The sequence below is a fragment of the Mercenaria mercenaria genome, chromosome 11, assembly GCF_021730395.1.
Source record: "Mercenaria mercenaria strain notata chromosome 11, MADL_Memer_1, whole genome shotgun sequence".
In the NCBI taxonomy this organism is placed as follows: Eukaryota; Metazoa; Mollusca; class Bivalvia; order Venerida; family Veneridae; genus Mercenaria; species Mercenaria mercenaria.
The window spans coordinates 34,339,843-34,358,188 of record NC_069371.1 but is presented as its reverse complement, the minus strand read 5'-3'; the positions used below and the strand labels follow the sequence as shown (position 1 = coordinate 34,358,188).

The 18,346-nt window shown below is 35.9% G+C and overlaps 1 protein-coding gene across 1 annotated transcript in view; it reads left to right on the top strand.

Annotated features, from left to right (window-relative positions):
- Nucleotides 1-18,346, top strand: part of LOC123532683 (insoluble matrix shell protein 3-like) — a 34,622-nt gene that overhangs the window by 1,922 nt on the left and 14,354 nt on the right. The window contains exons 2-3 of the mRNA XM_045314215.2: nt 10,336-10,435; nt 11,713-11,793. Coding sequence (XP_045170150.2) covers nt 11,766-11,793 — 28 coding nt within the window. The 5' untranslated portion in view covers nt 10,336-10,435; nt 11,713-11,765. The remainder of the gene's footprint in view (nt 1-10,335; nt 10,436-11,712; nt 11,794-18,346) is intronic.

Below are 18,346 nucleotides of genomic sequence, written 5' to 3'. Positions count from 1 at the left end.
GTATGCATAAAATTGCAAAAGGAAGAAAAACAAAACCACAAATTTACAAAATTTAGACCTGTAGTCAGCCGTAACACGCCCATGTGATGGACTCGCCATATGAGAGGGGCCATTGTCATGCAAAAGACGGACATTTTTTCTGGGCTAGCCTGGGACACAAGTGTTTCATTTTCTTTCTTTTAGTTTTTTTCTCAAAATTTCTTCTGAATAGTATCCAGCAGTCTCAGTTTGACCTTTTGCAATGAAATGAGCCAGTATTATTCCACGTGAATCCCAAAAAGTAACCAGCATAACCTTGCCAGCAGAGGGAGATAACTTTAACACATTGAGAAGTGGGGAACCAGCTCGTTTCCACTGCTTTGACTGCACCTTTGTTTCAGGTTCAGCATAATGAACTCATATTTTATTCCTAGTGACAATACAGTTCAAAAACTTATTTTCATCATGGTTAAAATGCTCCAAATGTTCTTCGGCTATGGTGGCCCGGGGAGCGGTTTTTTGTCTTCAGTCAGCTGTTTCGGCATCCACCTAGCACTTGTCTTGCTCATACCTAATTTTACATGTAAAATCTGATGTGCCGAGGCTTTACCGATCCTAAACTTATTAGCTACCTCATGCAATATCGCTCTGCGATCTTTCTTGACACAAACCTCAACATGCTTCACCATTGTAAGCGGACCTCCCTGGCCTAGTCTTGTCCCTCATGCCTAAACTGTGAAACCCAGCTATAAAAGATTGAGCGGGATATCCTTAGGACGGCCAGCACATAGTTATGCGATCCTGCCAGGCATATATATGTTTTTGACAACATATAAAATGACGTCACTCGACTTTCAGCTATTTCTGGAAGTAAAGAAAATGAAAGTAGAAACGCTAAACTTGAAAACGAAAGCCGTATTTTGATTCGTAGATAGTGAGGGGTCACGCACAGGGGTCACCCCGTCTAAATGTATGCACGTGGACTGCTTATTTTTTTGCTATTGTGGAGTCAATTTTCGCACTTTCTAACGAATTGAAATTACCTGGGCATTAGTACTGCATGTCAGCTTTTCATCTACAAAAAGACATTTGAGCTCGGAATAAACACAAATCCCACAGGGGTTCGTAACGGACCAAGGGTACATTGATAATTTTGGAACTTCATCAAATCGCCCGAAAGGTCGTTTTTGATGTTGTCTGAGTGTCAGTATATGCCTCGGCTGTACGATATAACCGTATTTGAGAGCTGCAGACCTAGACATTTCATAAATGTTTTCAAAATAAAGTTCGTGTGATAAATGTTGATTCTACGGAAGCGTGAAAGGGCCATCAGACGCTAATACGTTTTAATACGTTAAGGCTGCAGAAAGGATATGCAGGCTCTAGAAAAAACATTTCTGCAACCTTTGAAAAATGTGGCAAAGTTTTTCACCCTCTAAAAGCAAGACTTTTATTACAGATCTCTGTTCCTCCAGCTTAAAGTCGGGTAGCCCTAACACCCACCTTGTTTAAATGTTTATGACTTCGTGTATACACACTTCTCATTGAAAATAAACAAACCGATATGGCGATAAAATGTAGTTTTGGTCATGTATAATACGCGTAGGTAGCTGCACGTGGAAAGACAGGAGCATAAAGTATAAACTTTCCGACCGCCCCTCGTAAGTGACCCTGACGTGAAATCGCATGACCGTCAAGCCTGCTAGATTTGAAGCTTCGTCTTATGGAATTCTTAAAATAAGGAAATTTAAACCATAAAGTATGATAATGGAGGATAGGTAGTACGGGCGCCTGTATTGAACGATCGACCATGCCTATGGAATAGATACATTATTTTACATTCCATGCAGCTGCCTTAGCCACACGGCTACGAAGGACCCCAAGCTATGTAAAATAATTTCAGAAAACTGTTTACAATGTGGACGATAAACAATAATTAAACTAACAGACGTTCTGTTATGATTGTACGAGCGGAACATAAATTACAATTTGCGGAAAAACCTGAAAAGCAATATTTATCACTGCCGACCTTAAATTTGATTAAAGATAAAATATAGGCCAATGCTTTCACCTTTATCGCATTAGCCCTAACAAAATACCTCTCCTATTATATATTGACGATGTAGAAATAAGTGTTTAAGGGTAATTTAACTTAATATCACACTGTCGGCATGAAATATTTATGGCCTTGGCATTCTGTTATTAAGTTAATGGCCCAAAGCAGGAATATTCATATAGAAAAAATGTGATATACATTGATTAGCATGACATAGTTTCTTTGGTACATCTACGTGGCAAATCACAAATTATAATACTATTCCGTAACATGTCTTGTCTATGTTAGTTTTTTTTTATGATTTCGTTATACAATTATACAGTAGTTCACAATGACATTGTGATAATAGGTTCTATGGATTTGCGGTTTTCTACGGATCTTTGATCAAACTAATGTCTTAAATATTTAGTTATTTGTTGGTTTTAAAGTAAAAACATGTTTTATATTATGTTCTTCAATTTTTTGTTTCTAAATTTTACCCATACATGTACATTGTTCCAACGACAGGATTATTGTTGAATAAATTACATTTTTAAGGAGCATAACGGTTAGTCAAGTTTTCTGTCTTGCTAGACCGGTATCTACTGAGAAGACCATTGCTATTGAATGAAATACTTACAACAACTTCGTACAAATGATATCTTTAGTAGCTCACATTGTTTTCTTTTTCGAGACCGACATTGAAAATAAGTGTCACAAACAGGGAGTTGCTGCCTACGTTATTATAACAGCGAGTACGCTAAACAGCCTGGAGATTAAACGAACAGAGCTGCATGTGTCAGAGAAACTGACCAATAATTAATATAAGAAGAGGAAGAAGAATAGTTTATTTCACAAATTAAGGACTTGAGCCATTATTCTTGAATACCAGACGGGGATTTCTGGTATTTTTACCGGTGCTGGAAGAATCCATCTTACACCCCGGGGTGTAAGATGACTCTCGTGCTTTAAATGACGCATTACGAACTACATATATGTAGAGGATTTATGTAGTAATTTATATTTTATTTAAAAAACAGAATAAAAATTCAATACCTTGACAGTTCCTATTGGTTCCTGATAGTTTAATTCTCGATTCAAATCACGTTATTTGCAGGTGATAAAACAAAACCGGAACTAAACATTGTTATTTGTTTTGAAACGTTATTACGTCTTTCCTGTTTACGGACGTTGGTTTCCCGCGCTTTGTTTAAATACACTGCTATAAGAAATAGTTCTAAACAGAAAGCCGTTTGATTGATTTTATTTTTATTTCTTGAAATCGGTATGCAAGAAAAAGATTCTGTCACTGGTTATAGGTGCAGATGGGAATATCCGGCTCTCGGGTAACTGTTTAGGCGGTAACTCGACAGGAAGCCTCGTTACCGCCTAAACAGTTACCCTCGAGGCCGGATATTCCCATCTGCACCTACAACCAGTGAAAGAAGCCGAGTTACCGCCTAAACAGTTACCCGAGAGCCGGATATTCCCATCTGCACCTACAACCAGTGAAAGAATCTTATATGGTTCCTCGTCCACAAATCTGTTACAATGTAATGCAAGGTAAAAAAACCCAACATATATACATAATATCATATAACGTTCTGAAGGTATAGTATTATTAAGTATAGTACTGCGGATGAACAAAAATAATATCAAAATAATATTGTTGGCTACATCATTTGGCATGCATTTGGACGAAAGTGTAATTTATGACATTATTTAAAATAATTAGGTCTTTCTCTCAGATTTGTGAAGTGGACTGGTTGCTGATTACCGTCCGAGACTAAATACATGTAATACCGTGTCCAAAGTAAGACCGACGAAAACAAATGTTGTTGGGCGATTATGTCTAATGTATGTTTGTAAAAGCCACACGTGTAAGGGAGCGTTCCGGGAAAAAACTATTTGAATACTATTAAAAGACATTGTTTACGATATTTGAAACAAAATCTTTTCTGTATTTGAGTTAATATAAGACTTTAAACTTAGTTCGCCATCTTTACCATCAAGTAAAAACACTTTTGAGCATTCAACTAGCTATATGTCAATACATAGCCGGACCCCATGCATTTTCTACCTTCTAACACTTTAATATTGTTTGTATTACATAATTATGTCTCCTTCATGCGACAACCTACATTAAACTCTTTATTTACAAATCTTTTGTTGCGTTTCTTTGAAGTGTTTGTGCAACAGTTTGTGACATTTTTCTTTTTAAGTATAATCTATGACAGATTTATTTAAGGAACAACAAGACACATTTTATAGAGTTCGATCTCTTTTAGAAATGTGTTTTATTATTTTTTTTTATGAAACTTTGTCATTATTCCCCTTTAATGCAAAAGTATCAAAAAAGTGGGCTTTTGCTTTTATTCTAAAATAAATTCTAATTTTATACTTGCATTTGATAGATATTTAGATATTTCAACAATCTGAACCAATAGGTAAGTTTTAAAAACATCTTCGGAATTCATAGATTTCCAATCTATCATGGTTGCGCAACAAAGATTGGTGCAAGGAGGTAATAATATTTTTACAAACTTGCCTTTCTAAAGAATTTCATCTAGATATATAATTTCATTGCAGATATTTGACAAATATAATACAATAGTTCTTATATTCATATGATTTCTTCTTAAGCAAACTATGTTTATTAGATTTATATAAAGTGTGTGTAGTAAATTCGTTCCTTTTCGTTTTTGTTACCTTAATAAACTGAAATTGTCCAATGGATTTTATTGCACGTCTTGCATTATTACTGCAAAGCCTGTTTGGTAAACAAGAATGTCATCAAATTCAATTTGGCATGTAGACCGTAAGCTAGATTCCACATTTAAAAAGTGTGCCAAGTTTGGATAATGCCATTTCGGATAAAATCAAGCTGTTAAATATTTTACAGGCTACTTTTTACATTTCGTAACTAATATTGATTGAACGTTTCCATTTTCTGATGAACATACCCATAAGCTACTTTAGCCTTAATCATGAATTTAGTTAAGTGACCAGTACAAGTAAACTGTATAATTAAGTTGATGGGGGTAGTGAAAATATTTGCCATTTCGAAATAGAGTGATTTCAGAATATATATGTTTTATAGACAAAATATCCAGTTTGTCCGGAAATTTTATAGATAATATAATTTTCTAAAACTGATATGCGTTCTTGTTTGAATGTTTAAATTACAGCGGCACTTGCCTACTAATTTAAAAATGAAGCCTATGGAGAAAATAGGAACGAACTTTTTACACACCCTTTATATGCTAAAATAACTCTATCTTAGTTAGGCAACCAAGACAGGAAACTCAAATCTTGATAATACTTCCAGTGAAATTTTAACATGTATTAAGCAGTCAGTGAACACAAATATGTGTAAATAATCATTTGTTAAAATTTCGACCAAATGCATTACTTGATCACACTTAACCACTTTTAAAGGTCCATAATGCTTTAATTTTGATCTTAAAACAGATGAAACAGCTTTTCAATATAGATATTATGCGTACTTACATGGTTAGAAAAGCACTACTTCTAATATTGCACATGAACTGTTATCATTAGAAACCTAAAGGGAGGTAATAAAATCAATAGATTCAATAAAACATTCTAGTATATTATGCAATATTCAAACCTTTGACAAATGTTAAAGAAAGTAATTATCAGAAATAGGATTTAACGAGAAATTAATGTATTTTATGTTTTTAACAGGAAATGTGGCAGCCACATTTTAAACGAAGGCATTATGAGCCTTTAAGGAAACAAAATGGAAAACGAAATTCAATATTAAAAACAGGGCGAATATAAATATCTTCATAAATGTTTTATGACAGAAGGAATAAATCAAAAAGAAATCGTTAATGTATTGTCAATATTTATGCACATCTTTTCAACAATGACAAATTAGACATCTTTTCAACAATGGCACTGATTATTATCCTAAAATTTACATCTACGGTAAAGTTTTAATTAGAACTGTAATGATGTTGCACATTAACAATGGCTGCACACATGTGTTTACGCACGTAGCACCATTGTCTACAGAGCATATTTACTTACTTCGCAGTTTATTCAATATACTGAAGTAATTTTTTCCTCATGTATTGCTGTAAAATAAAATGTTTCTAGACATTCTTGACAATAATTGATACACTAAGGTTTTTATGAATAATGATATACCGGTAGTATCTCGAAAGCCATTTATATCTTTGATTACGTCCATTCATACTTTCGTTTATTTCTAACTCTAGTTACCTGAAGGTAATATCTACATATCAGTAAATGTTGTGGCTTCTTATTGAACAAAACCGATTACGAAATGTCGGTCGTGCAATGTCTTAAAGACGTTAGTTGTGTCAGTTGAAAACATGCGAAGTGCCCATCTTTACAGCAAGGCAGACTCATCCTCCAAGTACTAGTTTATAACAGAAGCTATGGTTGAAATTTTAAAATTTGAACACAATATCACTTCCTCCTTTTATGATTTAGAGAATTTTTACAAAATGAATTGTTAACCGCAGTAGTGTATATCGTTGATAAGAATGGAAAGCTTCGCACAAAAATGCATTTAACTCCGAGACAGGAGGATATCGTATATATAAAAACGATAATTGTAGAATTTCAAAAGACCTTTTCTAATGCCTTTGAATGAACCCATTTCAGCCAAGGTGTGAGGTAACAAACACATCTCATACCTTGATAAACAATAAAAAGCATGCATAAGAATTTATGTCGGCACATAGAAGGAGGCAGTAGGTCTACATGTAGGTATAGAACAAATAAAAGTGAAGAAAATCGGATACAATTAGTTAATGCCAGGTCACAGTATAAATCATGCATTAGAAAGTGTAAATTTGAATATGATAAAGCAGAAACATTAAAGTTATCAAAAGCAAGATATAAAAATGCAAAAATGTATTGGGATATGTTAAAAAAGAATGCTGGTATTAAACAGTCAAATGTACAATTAAATGCTTTTGAACAGTATTCTAAATCTGTCAATAACCCAAATAGTCAGTTTTATACACCCGATGATGGTGTTCTGTACTTTATTGAAAGATATGAAAAAAAAAATGATTTCTGCTTTATGTTCGATGAATTGAGTATAAATTTTGTCGAAGACGATATTTTTAAAGCGATAAGACAACTTAAGTCTGGAAAAAGTAGTGGCCCTGATTTTCTTTTAAATGATTTTTTTATACATGGTAAGCACGTGCTGGTGTCGCCTTTAACCAATTTGTTCAATAAAATGTTTCAACAAGGATATTTTCCTGAGCGTTGGTCCGAAGGCTTTGTTATCCCTCTGCATAAAAAGGTAGTATTAACGATGTTAATAATTACAGAGGTGTCACATTACTCAGCACGTTAGGTAAATTATTTACTCGTATATTAAATAATAGGCTATCGAACTGGGCTCAAAAATATGGTGTTTATGTGGAAGCGCAAGCTAGATTTAGGCCGGGCATGGGAACTGTTGACAATATTTTTGTATTACATGGTTTAATTACACATATGCTTAACCACGGGAGACAACTGTTTTGCGCATTTATTGATTTTACTAAAGCTTTTGATTATATTGTTAGGGATAACTTATGGCTAAAAATGATTAAACTTGGTATACGTGGTAATATTTTAATACGTTCTATTTATACATCTGTCAAATCTAGAATTAGATACTGTAATATGTTAAGCAATGAATACGAATGTACACTAGGCGTGCGACAAAGGGAGTGTTTGTCTCCCTTTCTTTTTTCAAAGTTTTTAAATGATTTGGAGGATAGTTTCATTCAGAATGAATTAGAGGGAATACATGTTAATATGTTCAAAATATTTTTGACTTTCTATGCGGATGATATTGTTATTTTCGCCAACAGTAGTGAGGAATCCAAAAAGGTTTAGATAGTCTTGCTAGTTATTGTGATAGATGGAAATTAACAGTTAGTACTGCCAAAATAAAAAAAATTTGATTTTTAAAAAAGGTGGCAGACTACCAAGTAATTTAGTGTTTAAGTACAATGATAGTAAGATTGACATTGTAAATAAATTTACCTATTTAGGCATAGTGTACACTACGGGTGGTTCTTTTACAGAAGCCCAAAATACCATTGTAGGGCAAGCAATGAAGGCTATTTTTAAAATGAATAAATATCTCTATAGATTTGTTAACATATCGCTTTCCCATAGATTAGAGTTATTTGATAAACTTATCATGCCTATTATGAATTATGCTTGTGAGGTTTGGGGTTTTATACACGGTAATGCTGTAGAAAGAGTACATATGCAGTTTTGTAAACGCATTTTAGGCGTGAAAAAAAGACTACACAAAATGATTTTATACATGGTGAGCTAGGTAGGCTCTCATTCCAGTCAATGCGTTTTTATAACATACTAAAATACTGGATTAAAATACTACATACAAATGAAAACAAATATGTTAAGAAAGTATACACTTTATTGAAAAATGACTGTGAAGATAACCCTAATAAAACAAATTGGTGCTCATTAGTTAAAAATCTTCTATGTACATTAGGATTCTATGATGCATGGTTAATGCAAAGTGTTGGTAACACTGACCTTTTTCTATATCATGTGAAGCAAAGGTTAAAAGATCAGTTTGTACAAAATTGGTCGAGTAGGCTAGAAAACTCAAGTAGGGCCCTGTTTTATAGACAAATATTAGACTTTAAGTTTCAACCATATCTCAACTCTATTAAGGTAAATCGATTTTGTAATAGTGTTACTAAACTGAGAGTATCATCTCATAGATTGCATATTGAGACTGGTAGATGGACTAAACCAAGTAGTACACCTTTGAATGATAGAAAATGTTTCGTTTGCGATGTCTTAGAAGACGAATTTCATTTTGTATTGGAATGTATACTATACACTGATTTATTTAACGTTTTATACCAAGCTACTATTGAAGAGATCAAATATGCCAAAATTCATTGAATTACTGAATACGGATAACATATGCTTAGCACGGAAGTTTAGAAAATTCGTAAACAGTGCCTTTGAACTTAGAAAAGAAAAGTTATATGCCGATAATAATACTTATAGGAATTGATGATTGAAGAAGAGTTTGATATGTATGTTTTACTCATGTATAATTTTATCATTTGGAATATGCATAGTAAGTCGTGCCTTTATTTTGATGAGAAAATACATATAAGTTCGGTCTTATTTATAATGCTGACTGTATATTGTGCTCATTATACTTATATGTATCAGTTACTATTTATGTTTTGACCTGTGTTATAATAATTTGTTCCTTTGTACTAACTCTATTGCAGTTATGTGACATTCAGATTGTTTTGGCCATAATAATGTTGATCTCCTAGCATGTAAACTTTTTTGAGACTGTGTATACTTTACACTATAACAAATGTAAAGTAAAATGTGATTTATAAATCACAAGTTCTTTAGTTTTGAGTAATACGTTGATCTTGTATTTCGTTTCGACAAGGTCATCACTAACACGGGCAAATAGCAAATATTATTTTCTAGACTTATTTCGTTTCATATACATTAAACTTATAATAAAATAAACAAACGGCATATTCTTTAATTAACAGAAAACAAAAATAACCAAACAATGAAAAAATGAAAATCAACAGTTGATAGAAAGAAACACATTTGATCATATGAAATTAGAGTGATGAGACTTAACGTTTTCAGCGGTAGTCCTTGAAAATGAAAGTGACATCCTCGCAGGTTAAAGTTCGAAGTGAATGCTAAGGCTTGTTATTGCTTAGTGCCAAAATAGTTCTGATTTCAATAACGTCAATGACGTTCGGGATCATCGTCTTCATTCTTTTTATGCGTGTGGACATCTCGATAAGTAAGCAATACTGTTTTATGATATTTTCTAAACGTAATGCAAACAGATTAATCTACTTATTATACACGTTTTAATAATATTTTCTAATCACCTTGCAAACAGTGCAAGGTACTTGATTAGTAATTTTTGTTGTCCGATAAGACGACAAATTTTACCTAATTGTTGATCATGCTTTTCATTATGCCAATTACATTATTTTTTGATCAATCCTTGTATAAAGGTACAATCATATCAAATAGTGAAATTACATGATAAAATACATCAGACTGGTTAATTTGTGTCAAATACTGAAATTACATGTCGTAATGCGTAAATACATGGCAAATACATCAAATGTCGGCAAACAGAAAGGTAACGTCATCTCAAATAGTGATGATACATGTACATCACTGCCTGCTGAATGTTCCAAACTGGCTAAATTTCTGTAAATACCTTAATAAATATCAACCTGAGAAACTACAACTGGTTCTCCTATTTTTTCCAGTGACTAGTGTGAATTCCAGTGACCATTCGTGCGACTGAACCAGCAACTTGTGTGAGACTGAAAGGCATGCAGTCGAACAACATCTGAAAAATGATTAAAGGTAGTCATAATATCATAGCTTAAATATCTAAACAGTTTAAATGATTGCATGTATGTGCAAAATATGTCTCAAAACAATCTGACTTCAAAAGAAGTGTGATATGTAAAAAGGGGCACATCACAGCAACTTTTCTATGAACATTTATATCACAATCTCCTTTCCCCACACGGAAACTGTCAAAATGTAATATAAAACATCAGAACCAAGTCTTACATATGTAAACTGTGCCTTAACATGCACTTTAAATAATAAAACTATCAATCACAAACCGTCTGTTCATATTCCTTGCATTACTAGCTTCTAGATCTGAAGAAATGTTTACTGTTATCAGGTAAAATTAGCTATAATCTGAACTGAATATTCTCACAGGGAATACAAATTAGTGTACCAACTATTATGAACAAAATCCCGGCCAATTTGATGGTAATTGATTATAAATGTAATCTCACTTCCGCACTTGCTTCTGAAAGAAGTCATAATGACAAAACTGGCTGAAATAATGTTGTTCTACTATAATTCTATTTTCTAGCTTGTTTCGCTTGCCCTTGCAATTTAACGAAGTCTATTAAATTTTACAATATCACAGAAAAGTAGCTAATTTTGATTTAAAACATCTACAAAGCAATTTTTTACCCATTCACAACAACGAACAATTGTCTTCGGTCAAATCTGAGAAGTTGTAGATTTATATATACAAAGACGGCCAACTCCCATCTATGCGTCAAACTTCTCATTGTCCGAACGCTCTCATTTCAGGTTTTTGGATACTAAAAATGTAAAAAAAAAAAAAAAATCCAACAGAATAAATAATTATACAAATCAGGACCCCAGATAAGATGATTTATACTCAATTATTACCGCCACGATATCCTAGTGTTCGAGCGTCCGCTTCGAATGCGGGAGTTCGTGGGTTCGATCCCCGGCCGTGTCATACCAAAGACGTGAAAAATGGTACCAGTAGCTCTCTTGCTTGGAGCTCAGCAAGGGAAACTGACCTCTTCTCTCATACACTCCATCAGGAATGAGGTGTCGAGAGTGATTAATATAAGTTGCAGAACTTCTTTCACAATCGACCTTAAATAAATTATGTATAAACTATACACAATTACGGGTAAAGGCAGCCAATATGCTAGTCTAGTAGTATGTGACCATCTGACTGTTTTCCATCAAAATCAATTAAAATATGCTAATTTCAGGCCCAGTCTGTTCAGTTTTCACGTCCTACAACTGTTTTTTGTTTTTCCACAGATTATGATAATATATATTTCTCTTTTCAGACTGTGTGTACTGTGTAAATTCAAGTAACCAAGAGAGCAATTTCATGTAAACAATGAGAAAAAATATATATCCGACTCTAGGTTAGTCCTAAATATAAGACCTGACATATACCACTTTATCCATTCATTTTAATTGATATTTTACATTTTTTATTTTCCAGGTTATGTCAGGTCTTAACAGTTAACTGCATTTACGTTAAGCATAAAATCGCCTACATATGTCAATTTTGATCTGTAGCTTTATGGACGAGACAGAAACTTTCACGTCGAGAGTGAAGAAAAATCATAAATGTGCTTTATGGCAACAAAGTAATCAAAAGTAATGTCTTTGTAACTGAGGACCTGACTAAGAAGGGAAAGGCCATAGTCCAGCAATTCAGCATATTGAACAAGTCTGGAAATATTCATTCTTTCTGGTCAAATGATGGTATGCTCTTTTACAAAACCAGAGAAAGGGGTTACAAAATCATGGTCAGATCCATTCAAGACATTGAACATATGCTCCCAGACCAAACAGATGAAATGCTCCTAAATCCATGGAACAAAAAGTAAATCAACATGCAATGTATATAGTATGTAAACAGCTATCAATATCAGAAAGTGTATGTTATCTTCGATAGAATTCTATTATTTCAAGTCTGTAAAATGAATAACTGAACATTTCCCGATATTTATTTGATGAATATGTTATGAAACTTTGTGCATAGTTGACAATCATACACATAATATATGCATTAAGTTGTACAGAGTTACCTATCAAGTGACATTTAAAATGAATATGTTATGAAACTTTGGGCATATTTGATAATCATACACATAATATATGCATTAAGGTGTACTGAGTTACCTGTCATACCCACACGGACACAACATGATGTAAAATATTGTAATTACAACCTTAAAATAATAACTAAGAATAATTAAATAAATTATAATTGTTTAATGTGTTATAAGCGACTTTGTTGTCGACTGAGACTAAAGAACGGGCATGTATAACAATCTAGCAGTACGTGTTTCCGTTTACGTGTTCCAAATAAACAAGTAATATGTAAGTTACATGAATCAATAAACCCGAAAACTGGGAACTATATAAACATTATTCCACTTTGTTCTGAATAGACACAATTAGCCTTTCATGTTTATATAACATTACATAAATCTATAGGCCCAAACACTAGTAAACAAATAAACGTTCTTCCACACTGTCATTGACATAGCCATCTTTGGCCTTTTCACTTGTCCAACGACCGTGTCTCTTAAACATCCTGTCTCTGACACCTTTATTGGCGGCAGCAGTAGCACCGCCAGACCTTAGAGAATGTAAACAGTATTTACTAATACCTGCTACATGTTGCGAAAAATCTTTAATTTAAAAGGTCCCTTAAAGTAGAATAAGAAATTAGTTTATTTATTTCTCTGCATTTATATCACGATTTAATAGCACTTAAACTGCAAATATGTAGGTAGCAGAATCATTGGAAATATTAGTCCAGCTGAAATATTTCTCAGTATTTACAACTGGACACAAAACAGTCCCAGTTCTAGAAAAAATAACCCAAGCACCGTCTCTATACTGATCAGTCTTACTAGATTCGATAAACATTTCCATGTGTGTATTATGAAAAACTAAATCACTTCATTTCATTTTTAAATAATTCTGAACTTCTCAAAAACCTAGCGAATGATAATAAAAATGCCCAAATAGTTCTCTGAGACATTACATTACGATCTGAAAATAAGTTGTTATAAACAGAATGTAAAATATCAACAGTAACAGGTTCTTTCTTTATTACTGGTTTTGCTAAAATACGGTTTTCAGACTGTAAAACGTTATATACTAAAGAAGATTCAGTAGGCGAAGAGAATCCATTAATTTCGTGAAACCATTTAATACTATAAAAGGATTTCTCGATGGATTTTGAAGAAAGAAGCACTTTGTATCAAAAATGATAGATAAATCGCGACCGGCAATGCCCTGGCGGGCACAATGTCCCCACTACCCAAGCCATTCAAAGAAGCCCAGTTTTTCCACCTACAAAAGGCACTATGATAGTTTTTACGTGTACTTTCAGCTCTGGACTGTTGAAGGATCTGTGGAAGTAGGGTCACCCTCCTTACCAGAACATCCGGAAGCTCATCTATTTCGTCTTTATGGCACTGCAAAAATAAACGTGTTAAAGAAAAATTACTTTAAACGAACAACTAAAATACTGATGAAATTTTATAATCAATATAGTTGGATGGAAAACCAAAATTTAATAAAATACAAACGTACTTAGTCAATTAATTATGACTTATTGATAGAATAATCTAAAATATAGACATTGCACATAATTTTCTATTATCATGAATTTTAAATAGCTACCATCATGAATATAAAAAATTGAAGACAGACATATCATGGCTGCAAAATGACATTACTTTTATATCTGTTATCAGGGCTACAAAGCCAGAAAATGAAAAATAAGGGCTATCATTGCTGTGAAACAAGAAATATTTATAAAAAGCTGTAATCGTTGCTACGAAGTCAGAATCAGTTCTTTTAAAGATATTATAATTGATTGATCCAGAAATAATAATACAATGCTATTATAATGACTGCTTAGACAGAACAATCTTAAAAAACTATTTTTATGGCTGCGAAGCCAGAACAACTTTCTAAAGCTATTATCATGACTGACGAAGCTATGTACAATTCATTGAGCCATTATCATTAAATGAGTATTAACTACTGTTTCTTGATATCTTTATTGAACATCTAGAATGATGGAGATCTGAAACATAGTAATAACAAATATAAATCATTTAAGAAAGTATAAGTCATAGTACATGAATATGGATATTCCTCTATCTCCTCCTGAGTCATTTGTATATATTTCAAAAGTTTTATAATTGCTGATGAAAAGTACTCAAATCAATTGTTAAAATAAAAAAATGCTACACTGTCAACGGTCTGGTTACTTGTCAATGAATATAAAACGATAGTTACAAAACTGTTCACTAAACAAAACCACTAGATTTCAGGGTGGATTGGCCTTCATATGGTTAGACTGCCTTCCAGCCAGGGGATTATTCTGCCCCAATCAATGCACATAATCACGAAGCCAAGATGGTTCAACTCGAGGCCGGGAAGATCGTCTCGGTGATACAGGCGCCGGGTTTTGTTGAATCGGTGTCGGCAAATCTGGATATGTTATGCGTTATCCTGAAGGCCCTGCACGGGCTGGGGTCACCGGCACCGGTGGAGCGTTTAGCACTAGTTTGAGTTTCCGGGCTATCCTGTGGAGCGATGGAGGTTGGATGTATTGTTGGAGGAACCGGTTGTGACACACGTATGAGAGGGCTCCGTAGGTCGGTTTCAATGGTTTGTTGAGCTGGGGGGTAGATACACTGGCGAATATTGTCTGTTGAGTGAGGAATTTCCTATTCCGGACAGAGACTCTTCCAGATCCGTCCACACGCACAGCGTACTGATCATATTGGCGTACCTCTATTACACGCCCTGTTCTGTCCCATTTAAGGGGATAACGCTCAGTTTGATTTTGTATCCGCACAAGGTCTCCAACACGAAGAGGTGGCAGACGCTGTGTTTGTTCTGCAAGACGCTCCGCTATTTTCACGTGACGATTACGTAACGCTGCTTCTCGTTGTGTCAAGGTATCCTTCCATGTGTCGTGAGGCTGGTAGTGGCCAGGTAGAATTGGAATGAAATCCTTGACAGATCGACCAAGAACACACATGGCGGGAGAAAGTATGGTATCCCTGTCTGGGGTATTTCTGTATTGAAGTATAGCGCGTTGGAGGCATCAGTGTCCAGCTCACCATTCGGTCCAGTGTTATCAGTAATCAGACGTTTGACAGTCTTGACGCCCACTTCTGCCCTACAGTTGCTTTGAGGAAACGCAACAAATGATAATCTATGATGAACTCCCCACGTTTTCAGGAACTCTCTGGTGCTTGTTGCTGTGAATTCTGGTCCACCGTCGGAGGCAAATTCGTCAGGAATTCCGAAAGTCACAAAGGTCTTGCGTAAACTGTCAATCGGACCTTGCGAACCATTGGCTTCTCTCTCGACTATTGGCCAGTTTGAATATCTATCAACGATCACAGATAGTTATCACCTTTATAGTGAAAGAAATCCGCACAAATACACTGGAATGGGTATAGAGGGTACACTAGGGGCGTTAAGGGAGCACTCGGTTGCGATGGGGCCATGCGGTTGCAGTGGTTACAGATATTTCTGACATTGATGATATCAGATGTGATGCCCGGTAAAAATACAGAGGTCTTCGCTCTAGATGTCATTGGTGTGACACCGTGATGTGCTGAATGCAATACAGCGAGAATATCCTTTCGTAGAGAGGGTGGCACTATGATGCGGTCCTTGTATATAGCAACACCGTCAACAGTGGATAGCTGCTCACGAAAGGAAAAGTAGTCACGAAGTGAGGGCGGGAGGGAAGTGCGGTTGTCTGGCATGCCAGATTCTATACCAACCAAACGATGCATGTCTTCATCTCCTGAAGTAGCAGTACGGACCTTATCCCATGTAACACATTGCAAATTGGTGTCAGGAACATAATCACTTTTGTCAGTATCATTGCGAGAGTATGTGAATGTTGGTAGGCACAGAATGTCACTTTCCGAGGTATACCGTGAAATTGATGCAACATCGTCAATAAGCACTGTGGTTTCTGCATCACCAGTTGGATGTCGTGAGATGGCATCAGCAGCACGGTGTTTGGCTCCTGGGACGTACAACATCTTGAATTTGTAGCGCAGTGTCTTTTCCTTCAGATTACGTAGTCTTGCATTGGGGATGTTCTCTAGGGAACGATTACCAAAAAGTTTGAGAAGGGGTTTGTGGTCGACAGCAATGACAAGGTTGTTGCATCCAAGGACAAAATATCGAACTTTCTCGAGAGTGTCGACCACAGCTAAGGCTTCTCCCTCAACAGGCGCGTATCGAGATTCTGTTGCGCTTGTGAATCTGCTGCCCACTTACGTGATTTTCCAACCATCGGAACAGCAAAATGGGGTCGTTCTCGCACACTCACAATGTTTCTGGAATAGCCAGAATCCGATTCTGTTTTTTGACCTGTCCGTAGCTAAGCATGTTGGTTTACTTGAGTCAAATATACGCACGCCCTGCTCTATCTCCCGGACAATAAGTGCCTTTGATTCTTGAAATGCATCGTCCAGATAATGATCCGATCGGAAAGGTGTCCCTGGCTTGAGCAGTTTCCGGAACGGTAGCATTCTGTCTGTCATGCTGAAAGCGTACGAAACCTGATAGATAAAGCCGAACCATGAACGAACATCACTAATGTTGTTAGGTGTTGGGAACTCCACAATGGCCTTCAGGTATTTCTGGCACGGTCGGACACTGTCCGGGGTGATTTCAAAGCCAGCAAATTCAACACAGTCCTGAGCAAACACAAACTTATCAGGGTTTAACGTAATTCCGTTGTTTCCACAGTTTTCTAGACAGTGGCAAGCCTGGAAGAAGCTCTCTTCAATATTGTCTCCCCAGAGCAGAGCGTCGTCCTCACACTGTTTTCGTGAGAATGTCACTAACGATTTCGTCAACCGCCGCGTGTACCCGTCTCCGGAGGCAATGTAACCCTGAGGCGCAGTTCGATACCGGTATCTGCCCCATGGCGTGATGAATGTTGTCAGGTGTCTGTCCTCTTCTCGAATAGGTACACTATGATAGCCATTCCAGGCATCAAACACGGTCTTCTTAGTCCCATGTGGCACAGAACGAGCTTGGTGAAATGGAGATTGTGTGTGATGAGTCTCTCTGATAGCGTGTGCATTCAATGCTTGGAAATCGACTGTGCGACGAGGTGTACCGTTCTTATTAGCACACACGACCATCCGGTGACACCTAGTGACTGGTTCTCCAATAGGGACCGGTTCTATTACACCCAGCCGAACATCCTGGTCAAGGCCGGACTTTACCTCCTCTTGCCAGTGAAGTGGGACCGGGACAGGGTTGTGGTTGGTTTCTGGTTTGGCGTTTGTATCAACCATTAGCTGCAAGGGAGGGCCTGTCACGAGAGGCAGAGTCTGGTGTTCGCAAGTGTAGAACGTGCTTGATTTGTAGCGATCGTGTATGTACTGTTGAATATCTGCTCGGTGCTCTTCTGTGGCATTGGCGGCGGCAGCTCACGTTTAAGGGGATGTCCCGTGTCTCAATCGAATCAGCAGTGGCGTGATCAACCATGTTCTTAGATGTCCTTTCATCACTTAAAGTTTCACCGATTGTGGGAAAATTATCAGTGATAATGCCAAAAGCAGTGCAAACCTCTCTGCTCAGAAACAGCTTATCAGAACTGTCAGTGATGTACACTACTTAGCGGGTTTCTAGTACGTCACCAGCACTGTTTTTTTCCAGAGAAGCGCAGAACGGTATCACCAAGGATCTTGATGTTTCTGTTATTGGCGGCAAGCATTTTCATAGTCACAGGGATGAGGTTACGTTCATTTAACCCAGCGAGGCAGCTTTGACAGCCAGTATCCGCCATAGCCGAGATTTATATTGTTCGTGGTTTCGTTAGGAAGCTAGATTCGTAACCTAAACTTTTGTAATCATGGACATCGGTGTTGGCAGTGACGTTGACATATGGTT